Below are 16092 nucleotides of genomic sequence, written 5' to 3'. Positions count from 1 at the left end.
CACCAGATACTGACCGGTTCTGGGTCCCCAGACCCCCAATAGCGCAAAAAACTGCACATTCCAGGGTGGCCTTTTGTTGTGGGCAGTCTGAGGTACACCTGTGCACTACTCATGATGTCAGATCAGCATCCTGATGTGGCACACCTGTGAGGTGGGATGGATTATCTCAATATAGCAGATGTGCCCACTACCACACATTTGGACTGATTTGTGACCACTGTTTGGGAGGGATGGTTATATTGTGTATCTGGAATGAATTTTAGGTCTCTACATCCATCCCATGGGGAATGGGAGAAGTAACAAAGGTGTTGCGTTTATATTTTTGTTGAGTGTAGATCATCATGATGTTGTTTATTATGTTTCTCTTTTTTTTCTTCTGCTTGTTTTCTTTTTTCTTTCTCAACAGGTGATCCAGGGGTCCGTTCTTCGTACCTCGCTTACTACATCCAAGATCAAATCATCGCGCTAACTTTGAGCTCGCTATTCCGGTTCTTCGAACACACCTGTTGTTGACGATTAGTATAGCTGGATGAAGTAATGTGAGATCACTGGGTGGCTTAACAGGGGCTATGCATCGATAGTAGAAACATTGATCGGCAACCCTCTGATTGGTCGGCGAAAATGTCGAAGGAGTGCGCTCAGTATTTTTCGGCAGCAGAGCAAGAACTCTTGAGTGAGGGATTTCAGGAGTTTCAGAGTTTAATTAAAACGCAAGGGAACACTGCAAAGGCTGCAAAAGCAAGGAGAGAGGGCTGGCAGAAAGTTGCTGACAAATTAAACTCGTAAGTAATTTAATAATAATAACAATAATAATGGATTGGATTGATATAGCGCTTTTCAAGGCACCCAAAGTGCTTTACAATGCCACTATTCATTCACTCTCACATTCACACACTGGTGGAGGCAGCTACGGTTGTAGCCACAGCTGCCCTGGGGCAGACTGACAGAAGCCAGGCTGCCATATCGCGCCATCGGCCCCTCTGGCCAACACCAGTAGGCGGTAGGGTAAATTTATTATATTATATTATATTATATCATATTATATTATATTACATTATATCCTCTTTCACATTAGAGCCACAACAGGACCCACTAGAACATAAGATAAGATAAGATAAGATAACCTTTATTAGTCCCACACGTGGGAAATTTGTTTTGTCACAGCAGGAAGTGGACAGTGCAAAAGTTATGAGGCAAAAATTAGAATACAATAAGAATAAATACAGTACACAACTGTACAGAATAGAATAAAATAAAATACTATATACAGTAGAATAAAATAAAATAAATATACAATAAGATAAAAATAGAATACAAATACAAATACTATATACAACTGAGTAAAAATACAACGATGACAGAAAGGATTATTGCACTTAGTATTATTGCATATGTATGGATGTGTGTGCTTGATCAGTGGGAACAAGTAAAAGTGAAATATAAGAATATTCTACAGAATGGTAATATTTATCACTTATATTGCTTTTAGTCTCTTGAAAAGAGACCCTGAAATAATCTGTTTGTTTATAACAGCAACCAAGAAAAGGGCAGAGCATAAAAAGACAGGTGGTGGTCCTGCACCCCCTCATCAACAAGTTGGTTAAGTAAATAATACCCTCACGGGAAAATCGATATCTCTCTATGAGCACACTGTCGCGCTGAGCTAAAGGATCCTGTCTATCCCGCAATATACGCTGAATTCTGAAAACTCTCCTTATCAATCTTGCACCTTCCGCAATGGGTGGCTCGCGTAAACGGACAGGATATGACTGCGACAGACTTCCCAAATCCACCTTCGCTTTTATAGCCGTGGTCTCCCATCTTGATTACACGAAGTAATTTCCAATTACTACTCTAAAATATGAATTACATCTGTAATAATCACATACATGTAATAAGATGATTAATAGTACATTTCCCTTTTTTTAGGAAATGACCTGTATGTATCTGTGTGAAATCAATAAATGGATCAAGTGCTGCATTATCTTTAGTTACATTGATAATATTTATTTATGGTAAAACAGTGGTGAAATATCGCTGTTGCTTTCGTATAAATGAAGCGGACATACCTGCGTGGCCGCGATCTAATCCTGTTTACATAAAGTAAACCTGCTCCCGAGCAGGTCTACGCTTACGGATCTGTTGCTATGACAGCAAGTCCCGGATGAGCTTCGGAGAACCGAACGATCCAAGATCACGCGAAATCGTCAACAATCAAATCCAGCTAACTTACTTAGCGAGGTACGAAGAACGGACCCGAGGTGATTGATATATGTATTTTTTGTCTGCTTATTTTGTTGGTTTTTGTTGTTTGCCCTTTATCACATTTCCTTTTCCCCACTGTTTTTCTTTCCCTCTTTCTTTCTCCCCTTTCTTTTCCCCAGTCAAATCTGTCCCGTATTCAGCAAGTGAAAATAAAATAAACAATAAAAAAAAAGGTGAATCAAATAGACCATTACGGCAAGGCTGGGATGGTCCATTTGGTAAAGTAAATCCGTTGGGCCTTTAGACAATAATTCTGATGGCAAAAGAGCCAAACGGGACAGGCAAAAAAAAGAAAAAGATATTATCGTTTAAATCTGGACGAACGAGCAAAAAGCTGAAAAAGTGGAAAGGAAAGTAAGAAAAAAAGACATGTAGTTATTTTCAGTTGTAACAATATGTTATTAAATCACATTGTTAACTCTGAACTCATTTTAATTCTGCACTTTCCAGCGACTGACTCATTTTTTACAGCCCCCTGCCAACTTTAGTTCAGTAAATCACCCACAATGGTTAATGTACCTTTTCGCTAGTGGATTTGCTTTTCCCCAGTTATTAAAAAAGAGAGTGTTTGCGAGAACAAAACTGCTCAATCTTATATTCATCACACAAAGAAAGCAGTCACTATCCGGTTGTACAAATCAGATCAGAATAAAGTCAGAACTGGTTCATGAATAGTTTCCTCATTTCAGGTTTTAATACCTGTTTCTGAAAAGACTAAAGCACAAACAGAACTATAAGACTAAATAACTGTTTTGCTGCTTTTGCCTTCAGAACATAAGCCACTCATCCCTCACTCTGCTCACACAGCTTATCAGAAACCCATCGAACAGTTACGAAGGCAGCACTGCTGAACATAACAACACTATTTAAATTATTAGACTGTTTTGGCGACAGATTTAATGTAACCTGACAGTAATAACAATTGTGGTTTCCCTTTATGTGGTCAATTTAACACAGCTCTGAATCATACGCTTTAGGTTAACTTTCCCAAAGCATAGCTTTTGGTTTACACTTTATGACAAGCAAGTGAAAGATACGTGGTTCGGTCCCAGGAAGAGACACAATTCCCTTTGGGGGCTACGTCAAGAAGAGAATCCAACATAAATATCTGCCAAATCAAAAATGTGGAGCTTCCCACTGTGGTGATCCTTGTTGAATAAGGGAGCAGCCAGATGTAGCTTCTTCAGTAAAGTCTGTTTTCCGGACAGTTTTCTAAGAAAAGCATTATGTTAACATAAACATTTTCCCATTTCCCAGCAGTACATCTCTTTGAGAAGTCTGATAATGTCATGAATACTGGAACCTGCTCAGCCACGTGTGATGATTTCTACCAAATTAAGATGTCTGTCCTACAGCTTAAACAGAAGGTAAAAAAGTGCGCATTGGATTGGTCCATTTCACCCACAAACTCAACAGAAATATCACAAATCTTGCAAACTGAGCTACACATGTGCATGACAGCAGTATGTTAGTTTTCATTGTGGAACTCAAAAAACTGTTTTTGTTTAATAAAATAAACATAAAAATGTAGATGTTCTTTAAAGTTTCAGAAAAAAGTAAGTAAAGATTTCATTTATTCATATCATGGAAAGGTTAGGAACCCTCAGTTTGAACACCTGTACCCAAGGTCACAGGCTAAAGTCTTGTATAATTTTTACTGATCAGCAGGTGAACCACAACCTTTCTGTGTGTGTGTGTGTGTGTGTGTGTGTGTGTGTGTGTGTGTGTGTGTGTGTGTGTGTGCGCGCGCGCGCCAGCATGGACAGATGCTTCTGCGTCTTGCATGAATTCTGATTTGTCAGCCCTGGCAGCATGGTGAGGTCTTTAAGGTATTACCCCCAGGGGTCACCAGCTCCACATGATGTTCTACTCAGATCAAAGATAACTTTTTCCTCAAGGATGCTACTTAGTATACAGGAGCAGGAAAGCTCCTGGTCATGCTGAATAATGCAGAGGGGTTGCCTGGCCTTCCATCTGGCTGGGTTACTGCTTATACTGTGGTGCAGATAGATGATCAACTTTAATCTTTGGCAGAGAATAAAATTTTAGCTTAATTTTAGTTTATGTTGGCCCTCCAGTGTGAAAGTTTCATTTCCTGTTTGACATTGCAGGCTTTTATGAGTCATTGTATGTAAAACTGTTTTTAAAACTAAATGCATAATTGTACAGTCAGATATTTGTATGTTTTATATACACTGTCCACTTCCTGCTGTGACAAAACAAATTTCCCACGTGTGGGACTAATAAAGGTTATCTTATCCTATCTTATCTTATAACTTCCAAATCAGCTTAAAAAAGGGCTTAATTAATTCAGCAATTTTTAGTTAACTTTCCATGGCATTTACAGTGTTATTCAACCATTTCTTCTTTTTCTTTCGTAACTCCTCTAAGATGGCTTTGCTGTCAAACAGTGCTGGCATCCCTGAGCAGATGACGAGTGAAAAACTCCTATCACCTATGTCTTTACCAGGGCCTCCAGGTTCCCCTGGACTCCCAGGTAAGACACAGCCTCAGTTTCTACGGGAGAACACCAGCCTCTATGAAGAAGTCATGACGTTAAGCAAAATGTTGGAAGTACTGATAGGCTAGATGCATTTAGGCACACCTTACATGAAAATATTACTGACAGCACTTATGCTATTAGTAGGTTTAAGCCCACACTGGGGTAATGCACTTTTTACAGCATGGTAAAAATGCATTAATCAATAATAATCAATAAAATACAAGAGTATTTAGTTTTCACAATTCAAAGCATTGGACAACTTTTAATTTTGACCTGTTAATAGAGAATTAATATTTGTACCATATTTAACTGCAAACTATAGGTAACCTCAAATTGTAAACCTCTGAAAAGCTAAAATCCAAACTTCAGGGTGTTTTTGTGGTCATCCCTCTTTTAAACAATGTTAGCACACAGTGCAGGTTTTCCTCATATAATATAGGCATTGTTGGCATCATCTTAACATTGAAATCTCTCTAGTACAGCTAAGAAGCATCTATTATGCAGAGTCTGTGTGTGTAATCTCTTCAGTTGTTTCCTACCCACTCATATCAGTGTGTAATACTTCAGGAGATCCAGGACCAGAAGGCCCTCCAGGAATTTCAGGACAGACGGGGCCCCCTGGACCACCTGGCACCAGAGGCTTAATGGGACCCATTGGACCAACACCCGACCTGTACCACATCAAACGAGGCCCTCGGGGACCTGTGGTCAGTTATTAAATCCCTGTTTTACAATTAAAAATTTACGCAGAATTTAACAAGAAAAACTAACGTTCGTCTTGGATGAAACAAACAGCCTCGCAGCATTTTATATCCAATTTGTCTTTGTTACGTCCCCCCCCCCACCACCACCACGGCGTAGGGTATAATTCTGAATAATCAGTGACCAACGCATAAGCCGCTGGTTGTGATTATACATCTTGGAGAGGAAAACTAAAGGGTTGTGATCTGTGAATACTTGGACTGACCTCTGACCTGACTCTGTATAGACTTCAGAATGTTGCAAGGCCCACAACAAAGCAAGGGTCTCCTTTTCAATGGTAGAATACCTGAGCTGGTGTTTGTCAAACTTCCGAGAGAAGTAACTTACAGGATGGTCAATGCCCTGGGTATCCTCCTGGAGAAGCACCGCTCCCGCCCCAACTGCGCTGGCATCTATTTCCAGTTTGAATGGTAAAGAGAAGTTAGGAGCAGACAAAACAGGGGTGCAACAAAGTAAGCCCTTAAGGCTTTCGAAAGCCTGCTGGCAACTCTCAGACCAAATAAACGGCTTTGAGGGGCTGGTTAAGTCAGTGAGGGGGGCAGCAACAGAAGAGAAATTCTTACAAAATCGTCGGTAATATCCTGTCATCCCAAGGAACCGCCGCAGTTCTCTCCTGGTGGTTGGTTGGGGGAACTCTCTAATCGCAGTGACTTTGGCATCTGCAGGGCGCACTTTTCCTAGACCAACTTGCTGGCCAAGGTAGAGGACACTGCCTCTGGCAAAATCACATTTGGCAAGGTTCAAAGTGAGAGATGCATTTTCTAGGCTAATGAAGACTTCTTTCAATGTAGCCATGTGGGTTGACCAGTCACTGCTATACACAACGATGTCATCCAAGTAGGCTCTGCAGTTGGGGATGTTTCCCAACACTTTATTAACCAGTCTCTGAAATGTTGCAGGGGCATTGCACATGCCAAAAGGCATAACCGTATACTGCAGAAAGTGGTCAGGAGTGACAAAAGCTGAAATGTCAGATGCTTGCTGTGTCAAAGGCACTTGCCAATACCCTTTTAACATATCGAGTTTAGTGATGTATTTTGCAGGCCCGATTTCATCAATGCAGTCATCGATAAGAGGTAAGGGATGTGCATCCGGTACAGTGACAGAGTTCACCTTTCGGAAGTCGGTACAGAATCTTGGGCTTCCATCTTTTTTTGTGTCTAAGAGACATGGTGAACTCCAAGAGCTGGAGCTTGGCACTGCAAATCCATTCTGAAGAAGATACTCAACTTCCTGTTTTATGATCTCCCTCTTTGCAGGACTAACCCGATAAGCGCGCTGTTTGATTGGTGTAGGGTTAGTCAGCACCACATCATGTTTTATGACAGAGGTTTGAGACGGGATATCACTGAACAGAGATGGGAATCCCGATATGAGTGTTATAATATCATTACTCTGTTCAGCAGGAAGGTGGGACAGGTATTGTGTTAGGGTCGACAATATCACAGAATTACCTAGTCGAGCACTTTGAGGCTCAGCACCCCGTAACACCAACCCATCTTCATCTGGAGTAATCTCCACCTTGGTCACCGAAGCCATCGGAAACGTAGCCACAGATGGCACAGCTGAAGGTTCACGAGAGTTGTACAGCTTCATCATGTTGACATGACACACCCGAGTGGGACGTCTGCGATCTGGGGTCTGAATAATGTAGTTAGTCTTGCTGAGTTTTCTCTCTACAACATAAGGACCAGAGAACCTAACGGAGAGAGAGGAGCCGGGCACCGGAAGGAGAAGGAGCACTCTGTCACCTGGCAGAAATGAACGGTCAACAGCCCGCTGATCAAAGTGTCTCTTCATTTTCGCTTGTGACGTGGCTAATACCTTCCTGGTTAAGGAATAAGCCCTCTTCAACCTGTCATTCAGTGTCTTGACGTACTCTGGAAGGCTTTTGGCGTTGTCAACTGGTGTAGCTAGCCTTTCTTTAAAAACCTTCAAAGGACCCCTCATCTCACGCCCAAACACAAGTTCACTGGGACTAAATCCCAGAGATTCTTGGGTTGCTTCCCGACAGGCAAATAAAACAAGTGGAACACTTTCATCCCAGTCCCGTTGGGAACTATAACAGTGTTTCCTTAACATAGACTTCAAAGTCTGATGAAACCTCTCTAGTGCCCCCTGACTTTCAGGATGGTAAGAACTCGAGGTTATGTGTTCAATGCCTAATGTTTTCAGGGCTTGGGCAAACACTCTAGACTTAAAGTTAGTGCCTTGGTCTGTTTGCACAACCTTAGGCAGACCAAAGGTTGAAAAGAATCTCAACAGTGCTTTGACAACAATCTGAGCTGTTATTCTCCGTAGTGGGATTGCCTCGGGAAACCTGGTTGAAACGCACATGACAGTCAAAAGAAACTGGTTTCCAGTTTTAGCTTTAGGTAGAGGCCCCACACAGTCAACAATCACTTTTTGAAATGGCTCCTCTACTACTGGGATAGGACAGAGAGGAGCTGGGGGGATTACTTGGTTTGGCTTGCCGGTCATTTGGCATACATGGCAAGTACGGCAGTATTGAACAACATCAGATTTCAGTCCGGGCCAGAAAAAATGTTTCAGAATTCTGGTGTATGTTTTATTAACCCCCAAATGTCCTGACCATGGATGGTCATGTGCTAAGGACAGTACCTGGGTACGATAAGCAGTAGGTACAACCACTTGATAAACTGCAGACCAGTCTGCATCTTCCGAGACCTCACTTGTCCATCTGCGCATCAGAAGACCTTCGTCAGAGAAGTAAGCCAGCTTTTTCCTTTTGGCATCCTGTTGACTGAGAGTGGAGGAATGACACTTGGACAGGGTTACATAATTTTTCTGTGCAATAATGAACTCCTCTCGGGAGACTGGCAAATCCAGAACTGGTTGTGTTTTGTCAGCAGGTGGAACTGTGGCCTGAACCTTAGATCCAGAGGTAAAGTTAATCACGTCACCAACGGGATCTGACCTCATGAAGGAATCGGCCAAGTCAGGACCATACTTTTTTGTCTGGGCCCTCGTAACTACACAAGCTGGAAAAATGGCAGGCTGGTCTTGGGCTGGGTCAGAATCCCGGCTCAGCTCGGGTCTGTCTAACACCTCAGGAATGGGTGTGACCTTACCTCCAGCAAGGTCATTACCTAGGATGAAGTCAATGCCTGGTATGGGCAACGCAGAACGAATAGCCACTTTAACAACTCCGCTGACTAATGTTGACTGAATGTGAATAGTGTGCAAAGGGGCAGATACAAATCCGAGTTCTACTCCCTGGACAATAACACTGGACTGGCAAAACGACGACTCAGAAAACGGTAAGACGTTTTCTCTAATGATGAACTGAGAGGCCCCTGTATCTCTCAGTATTTTTACTGGTTGTTGATCTTTTGGATTCCCAGTCAGCGAAACCACTCCCTCTAGAATGAATGGTTTGAAACAGGGGTCAGGGTGGTTAGTGTTCGGTTGAAATGCCCTCCCATTCTCTGTGGCTTTAATCAGTCCCACCCCTTTTGGTTGTGAGGATAGTTACTGTTTACGCTTTAATGCCTGACATTCTGCAATGAGATGACCCCTCTTGTGGCAATAAAAGCATTCACGCTCACCGTGGGGAGGCGAGGGCACCCTCACTGGCCTCGCAGCAGAGCAACTAGACTCAAGCCGTGCTGAGCGCAAGGTTGTGGGCCTATCTGGATGGGAAACAGGGGTAAAAATATTCTTATGAGTTAACACAAACTCATCGGCCAACACAGCTGCTTTGGACATTGACATCACCTTCTGTTCATTTAAGAACATTATGAGCCTCTCAGGTAATGAATTTTTAAAATCCTCCAGTAACATTAACTCACGCAGCGACTCATACTCATCCCCAACTCCGTTAGCAGCGCACCATTTATCAAAAAGAGCCCCTTTTTCATGTGCAAACTCCACATATGTTTGACTGCTGGACTTCTTATGGTTCCTAAATTTCTGCCTGTAGGCTTCAGGTACCAGTTCGTAGGCACGTACAATTGTTTCCTTCAACACGTCGTATTTCATGCTTTGCTCTAGCGAAAGTGAAGCTACTACCTCCTGAGCTTTGCCCACTAATTTACACTGAAGTAATATGGGCCACATGTCTCTTGGCCATTTCAGAGCAGTAGCCACCTTTTCAAAAGCGTTGAAGTACGAATCTACCTCAGTCTCACGAAAGGTAGGTACTAGGGCAATATGTTTGCTAACGTTAAAACTTTCCGGGGAGACTTTCGGGATTTCTTTAGTGGCATCTGTTTTCTGTCCTGATGACACCCACTGTCACGGTCCGGGGCAGCGGCCGTGTGAAGAGTGGAAAGGAGGACTCAGATGCAGCACTTACTCAGATGTGAAGGTGATTTATTGACAAACCTGAACATGAAGGGAGAACAGCAGGGAGAGCACGCAGGGGATTCACCGGGTATGAACACAGACGACGCGACGAGGAGCAGAGGAAATCACACACTATAAGTACACGAAGAGACACTGGGAAATCACACACAGGTGGGGGAAACAGCTGGACCTGATTAACCTGACGAGACAGGGGAACACTAACACCAGGGACCAACAGAGGGAGCACAAACCCAGAACCCAGTGTCTAAAATCCCAAACACAAACCATCCCAAAACAGCCATGAATAATAATGAAAGTAATAACAATAAAGAACATAAACATAAAGTCACTGAGTCATGGTCGCAGGACCATGACAGTACCCCCCCCTCAAGGGCTGGCCCCCGACAGCCACAGAAACACACCACCAGATCCGGGCGGGCGGCAGGGGGCCCAGGACGGAGGGACCAGCCGACGTGGCAGCCGGTGTGGCATGAGGCCGGACGGGCTCCTCGGGCCCCCCAGCCGACGTGGCAGTCAGTGTGGCATGAGGCCAGACGGGCTCCTCGGGCCCCCCAGCAGGCGAAGCAGGAGGCTGGACGGGCTCCTCGGGCCCCCCAGCAGGCGAAGCAGGAGGCTGGACGGGCTCCTCGGGCCCCCCAGCGAAAACAGCCGCAGAACCAGCGGGCACACACAAAACAAAACTAGGAGGCACGTGGGCCTCTGGCACACACGAAACAAAACTAGGAGGCACGTGGGCCTCTGGCACACATGAAACAAAACCAGTAGGCACGTGGGCCTCTGGCGCACGTACGGAGGGCTGCAGCTGCGCAGAGCACTGACCCTGCTCAGGCAGTGACAGCCCGGTACAGTTCACAGCTGGCATCTTGGCCTCCAGGGGTCCAGAGTAAGCTGAGGGCAGTAACCCAGCCTCTGGGGAAGCCCCGGAGTGAGCAACCGTCTCTAATGTTGCCAGCTTTTGAGGAACAGGTCCGTAGCGAAACAGTTTGTCTCCCTGCCCAGAAACAGCGGTGGAAAAACAGTGTGAAAATTGTGGCTCAGCCATTACCGGAACTGTGGGCTGTAGCGATGCTAGCGGTGGTGGTGGCTGAGTGGCTAACTGGAGCGGCGGCAGAACGGGTAATTGAGCCCTTAGGGAGGCTAACGGTTGAGCCACAGACCTGGGAGCTTGTGGCTGGACACAGAACTGAGCCGGAGAATGGTGATAAAGTCCTGGCTCAGAAGGAGCGGCAGAGAAACAGTCTCTCGGTTTTACAGAGGGTTTGTAGACGCCCACTTGCGAAGGATCCGTTACCACGAAGGTAGGTAAGCTATCTACACTGTCTCTCATCCCGCTCTGAATAGCCCCAGAAAACAGAGTCCCGGAATCTGGGGAAGCCAGAACATGTCGCTCGCTCACCGCCTCGGGCTGCTCGAAAGTAAAAGCAGACGGGGGGTGAAGTCCGAGGTCCAAAAGGAGGAACTCCCGCTCCCACGAACAAAGCGAGCCCAGAAGCCATGGGAGACCGGTCACCAGACGCTGTAGCCGCCTCTCTATAGCGCGCTGGGACGTGCCACCCGGGTTTTCCAGCCACCGGTCGATGAGCTCCTGTGTGGCATCGATGAGATTTTCCCGTAGCTCCCTGGACGGGTTAAGCGCTGCTGGGTCCATGTTGTGGTCGCGTCGTACTGTCACGGTCCGGGGCAGCGGCCGTGTGAAGAGTGGAAAGGAGGACTCAGATGCAGCACTTACTCAGATGTGAAGGTGATTTATTGACAAACCTGAACATGAAGGGAGAACAGCAGGGAGAGCACGCAGGGGATTCACCGGGTATGAACACAGATGACGCGACGAGGAGCAGAGGAAATCACACACTATAAGTACACGAAGAGACACTGGGAAATCACACACAGGTGGGGGAAACAGCTGGACCTGATTAACCTGACGAGACAGGGGAACACTAACACCAGGGACCAACAGAGGGAGCACAAACCCAGAACCCAGTGTCTAAAATCCCAAACACAAACCATCCCAAAACAGCCATGAATAATAATGAAAGTAATAACAATAAAGAACATAAACATAAAGTCACTGAGTCATGGTCGCAGGACCATGACACCCTCAGTGCTTCTACTTCAAGCTGCTTTAACCTGACTTCTTTTTCAGCTTCTATCTCCAGCCTACGGACCTCCAGCCGGAGATCATAATCTGCTTTACGCACCTTATCCTTCTCTTGTGCCTCTAGCTGTAAACGCAGTAAGCGAACCTTAAGCTTTGCATCACTGCTAGACGTTTGGGATTCTGGAGTGAAAGGCTTAAAGCGAGGCAGAGTTTGGGGAGCCGCATCCGAGTTAACTTGGGCACCCGGAGGTGTAGCAGGCAGCGCTTGCTCATCAGTTCTCTCTGGAGAAGCTGGATCAGCAGAGGCTCCAGGGGGAGCTAAAGGGTCCTGAGAAGGCACCCCAGCTGTAACAGGGCTGATTAAAATACCCAACTCGATTAATCCCTCCAACAAAGCCTGCTTAATCTCCTTCTTCACTCCATACTTTGGTACAGAAAGGTTATACTGGGCAGCAATACTCAACAGGTCGTCTTTGCGACATAAGTCAATCTTATCAACGCTAGGCTGACTAACAAAATCAAGCAGGTCAAAACTCATCTCCGGCTGATACTATGAAACGTAGACACCCTAAAATCACGGCACCCTCCTCATTAATATAGGTTGTCCACCGCATACAACGATCCCGGACGAGCCCCCATTTGTGTTACGTCCCCCCCCCACCACGGCGGGGGCAAAGGCAGGCAGGGGACAGCAACACTGGACAACCACAATCAATGAAGGAGGAAGACCACAGAGCAGTTAGGTATCAGGCAGAATTTAATGGTTGGACAGTCAATCTTAACAACAGAGAAGAGGTGGGGGGGAGGAGGACTGGGCGGTTGATCCAAATCAAAGAAAGTAATAAAACAAAAAGAGGTCAGTAGCTTCCAGGGCCTAGCCTAACTGAAAGAAAAGTGCAAAACAAAAGGCCTACCTAGCTACTCGATAAAAGTCAGTGAAAACCTACAAGGGTGGCATCAACCGCATAACCTAGTGTGACTAACAGAGTAAAATCTACAACCAATGTATAGGGTACCCCGGCTTACCTGTCCAGCCTCCCACCACACACAACATAAAGAAGCCTGTTCGCAAATGTTTGTCAAAGCAGAAGCCAGCAGCCCCAGCTGGCCAGGGAGCGGCTCATTTGTAGTGTTCCTTGGAGTGTGATTGGCCAACTGAGCCCAGACCAGCCAATAGACACCTGCCAATCAACTTCGAACTGGCCAATCAGAGGAGGCCTGACGCCTGAAAGATAAACAGAACACAAAACAGAGCACAAAAGCAAAGCCACACCCCTTGGCACGTAACAGTCTTATTCTTCATGTCAAATGGAGAATATAAAAATCAGAAAGTTTGTGTCCTGATTGTGACCTATGAATAAGTTGATGTATAGCACCACTCTTACACCAGTTACCTCTATTTATTATTATTTTTATCTTATAATTTTACTTTGTGACACATAGAAGAATGGCTGTTTTAATATGAAAAGCAATACAATCTTGAAAATCTCTTTTTTCATTTTAATGATTCACTAAATTATTATATTATCAGATAATTTAGTGTAACTGCATTGACAGGAAACCCCCCTGAGAAAGACACAAAATACATCCCGTCATGCACCCTTTTAAAGACCCTCATTCTTGCGAGGTGGATAAGGATAACACGTGGAAATGGCAGGACAACAGCTTCGGTTGCTTTCTTTGGCTTGCTGTTTTTGTGCCGTGCCAAGTCTTTCCTGCAAGTGTCAACCCTACATGTTAAAGTGTGGGACTGGAATCAAGAATGTGCAGGATGTGGCTATCAAGACATATTTTCTACTTTTTTAAAGCTCTTGTATTTATGCAATCTTCTCACTGATAAATCAGACTATCATCACCTACCATCAATCACATCACAAGCTGCTTAAAGCCAAAACAAGAGCTGTAGAGCAGTGTTTTTTAGAAGATGACCTGTTGCTTTGTGTTTGAGCGTGGATGCGTTTTTTTTAATCTTATTTATACATTTCATCAGTACACATGCTGATGATCTCCTACTGAAAGGATGTTGTCCTCTCATCGCACAACAACCTGGTTAAACTCTAGGTGCAGTTAGGTTTGGTTTGGTCACCAGGCCATGTGTGTTTGACTTCATGTCTGGATTTCAGAGGTGATGAATGCGTGACTCAGAAGGTTTTTAGTGATCTGAATATTGGCGCTACTCCCTATACAAAGATTATTATCCCATGAAAGAGATCAAAGCACTCTGTGTTGTCAGTTTGAAGTTACTCAGAAATGGCCTGGAGGCAGGAACAGAGTTAATCGTGGGTACTCTCACTTGATGTAGCATAATAAAGTAGTTTTGTATTTTGAGGGGCTTTGGGTAAACTGTTTCTGGGAATATACTGAATTCAACAAGCCGCCACAGAACAATACTTTAAAGCAGTAAATATAATTTCATACCTTTGGAGTTTGAAACAAAAGTGACTAAAATATGTTTAAAAATCAAATATATCTGAACTACTTTTTGTATTGAACAGGGGCCTCCAGGAGCACCAGGAAAAGACGGTCTAAAGGTGAGTTCAGATGCTATTTAGTCAACCAGAAATCTTCATTTTGGGGAATTTTAAAGTATAAATTTCCTCTACAAGGCAATTACTATAGACAAGAGTAGAATTGCCCATCACATTGATCCCTTAGGGAGCAGGAGGAGTCATCACCATTGACATATTGCATCCTATTTTAAAAAAGAAGTCGGTGCGGTGAGTGCAGAAAGCACCGGCTGTATAGATTTGCCAAAATCATATCAATCAAAGTAAATTTCTCAATAGCTAAATTGTTCCCCCCCTCTCCAGATTTGTTCAGGATGAAAAGCACAAGGCAGGTGCCAGAATACTTGTTAATCCTCACCTGGGTGCTGCGCGGGCACATGAGGGGATTACTTAACTGCAAGTTGCTACAAGTTTATAGGCAGTTTTCACAGTTTTGTGTACAACATGAACACAAGCTTTGGTCGATGCTTGAAACATGCGTTACATATTCTTACAGAGAGGGTCAGGATTTTGCTCACTTGGAAAGAAATTTCTCAAGTCAGACTTGAGCCCGTGACTTCAGCACAGAAATGTCATTGACCACCAATGTGAACACTATAGATACCTCTGGGCTGTTTTGGTTGTTTGGAATCACCTGGATTTATTCACATTGGCCAGCTGGAGATGTTATTTTAAAGGGCTAACAGGAATGCTTTTCTCTGCTTTGCGTTCTTCTGAAGCCTAAGACAAAGGGTTAAAAAAAGAAGGCTCTGACAGATGGTTAAGTCTGAGATTAAGTGGGCACAATGCAGATTTCATCCTAGTTACTGTGAGATTTATTTTGTGCATTTTTCACATCTTTGCATTAAACAATATGCCTCTTGCTCTTTTTTACAATATCTATAACCAGAAGCTCTTGCTCTGCCACTTTGCTGCACCGTGTTGTAGTTGAGTTTGACAGTGGTTCGCTCTCATTTAGATGATGATGGTTTTTATATGGCAAAATAATGTATGAACATCACTTGTGACTGTGGCAGTTGTTACTAAGATTAGCCTCAAAGAAAAAGCTTTTTAAAAATAGAACAGAGCTCTCTCTCTATCTTTGATTTGGCCCTAGCCTGTGATAAGTACAGCAGGTCGGTGGTGCAGTGAGTGAGTGAGGTAAGATTTTCTTTTTTAGTTTCACTGGGGACTTGATCCTGAACCTTCAGGATGTCAGAATGAATTTAGACTGAGAGCAGCCAGGTGAAGTAGTTAAAGGAGCTAATATGCAGAAACCTTGAAACATTATGAGACTTAACAGTGCCCGTGATTGGACACCAGGGTGGTTGTGTTTATTTAAAAGAAAAATAAATCACTTACAAGAGCAAGGTATGAAAGCTTCAGAGATTCTCATGTTAAATTGGACCTTGTAACTCTGTTTGCTTGGCTTGTAGATTGAACGCATGGAAAGACTTAGGTGCATCTGCCTTATTGACACAGTACCTTGGTGTTCTTTTCAGTGCAGCTGGGATGTTTGTGCGGATAGATTGGAGGGTTATGGTAATATGTCTCTCAGAGTAACAAATCCAAACCATCTGCCAAAACACTCCCAGCCCCCTTGTGACCCTGAGCATGGCTAACAGGGTAGTCAGCTTAATGTGTATGTG

At 44.2% G+C, this 16092-nt stretch overlaps 1 protein-coding gene across 5 annotated transcripts in view; it reads left to right on the top strand.

Annotated features, from left to right (window-relative positions):
• Positions 1–16092, top strand: part of ccbe1 (collagen and calcium binding EGF domains 1) — a 47453-nt gene that overhangs the window by 30073 nt on the left and 1288 nt on the right. For 4 of the 5 annotated variants that reach the window (XM_076886594.1, XM_004549662.2, XM_076886595.1 and 1 more), the window contains 4 exons: positions 3523–3632; positions 4657–4762; positions 5336–5475; positions 14453–14488. In XM_076886594.1, the coding sequence (XP_076742709.1) occupies positions 3523–3632; positions 4657–4762; positions 5336–5475; positions 14453–14488 (392 nt within the window). The remainder of the gene's footprint in view (positions 1–3522; positions 3633–4656; positions 4763–5335; positions 5476–14452; positions 14489–16092) is intronic. The other variant, XM_004549663.2, reaches the window with a different exon arrangement.

This window comes from Maylandia zebra, linkage group LG7 (genome assembly GCF_041146795.1).
Source record: "Maylandia zebra isolate NMK-2024a linkage group LG7, Mzebra_GT3a, whole genome shotgun sequence".
Classification (NCBI taxonomy): domain Eukaryota; kingdom Metazoa; phylum Chordata; class Actinopteri; order Cichliformes; family Cichlidae; genus Maylandia; species Maylandia zebra.
This window is presented reverse-complemented; position numbering and strand designations above follow the sequence as displayed.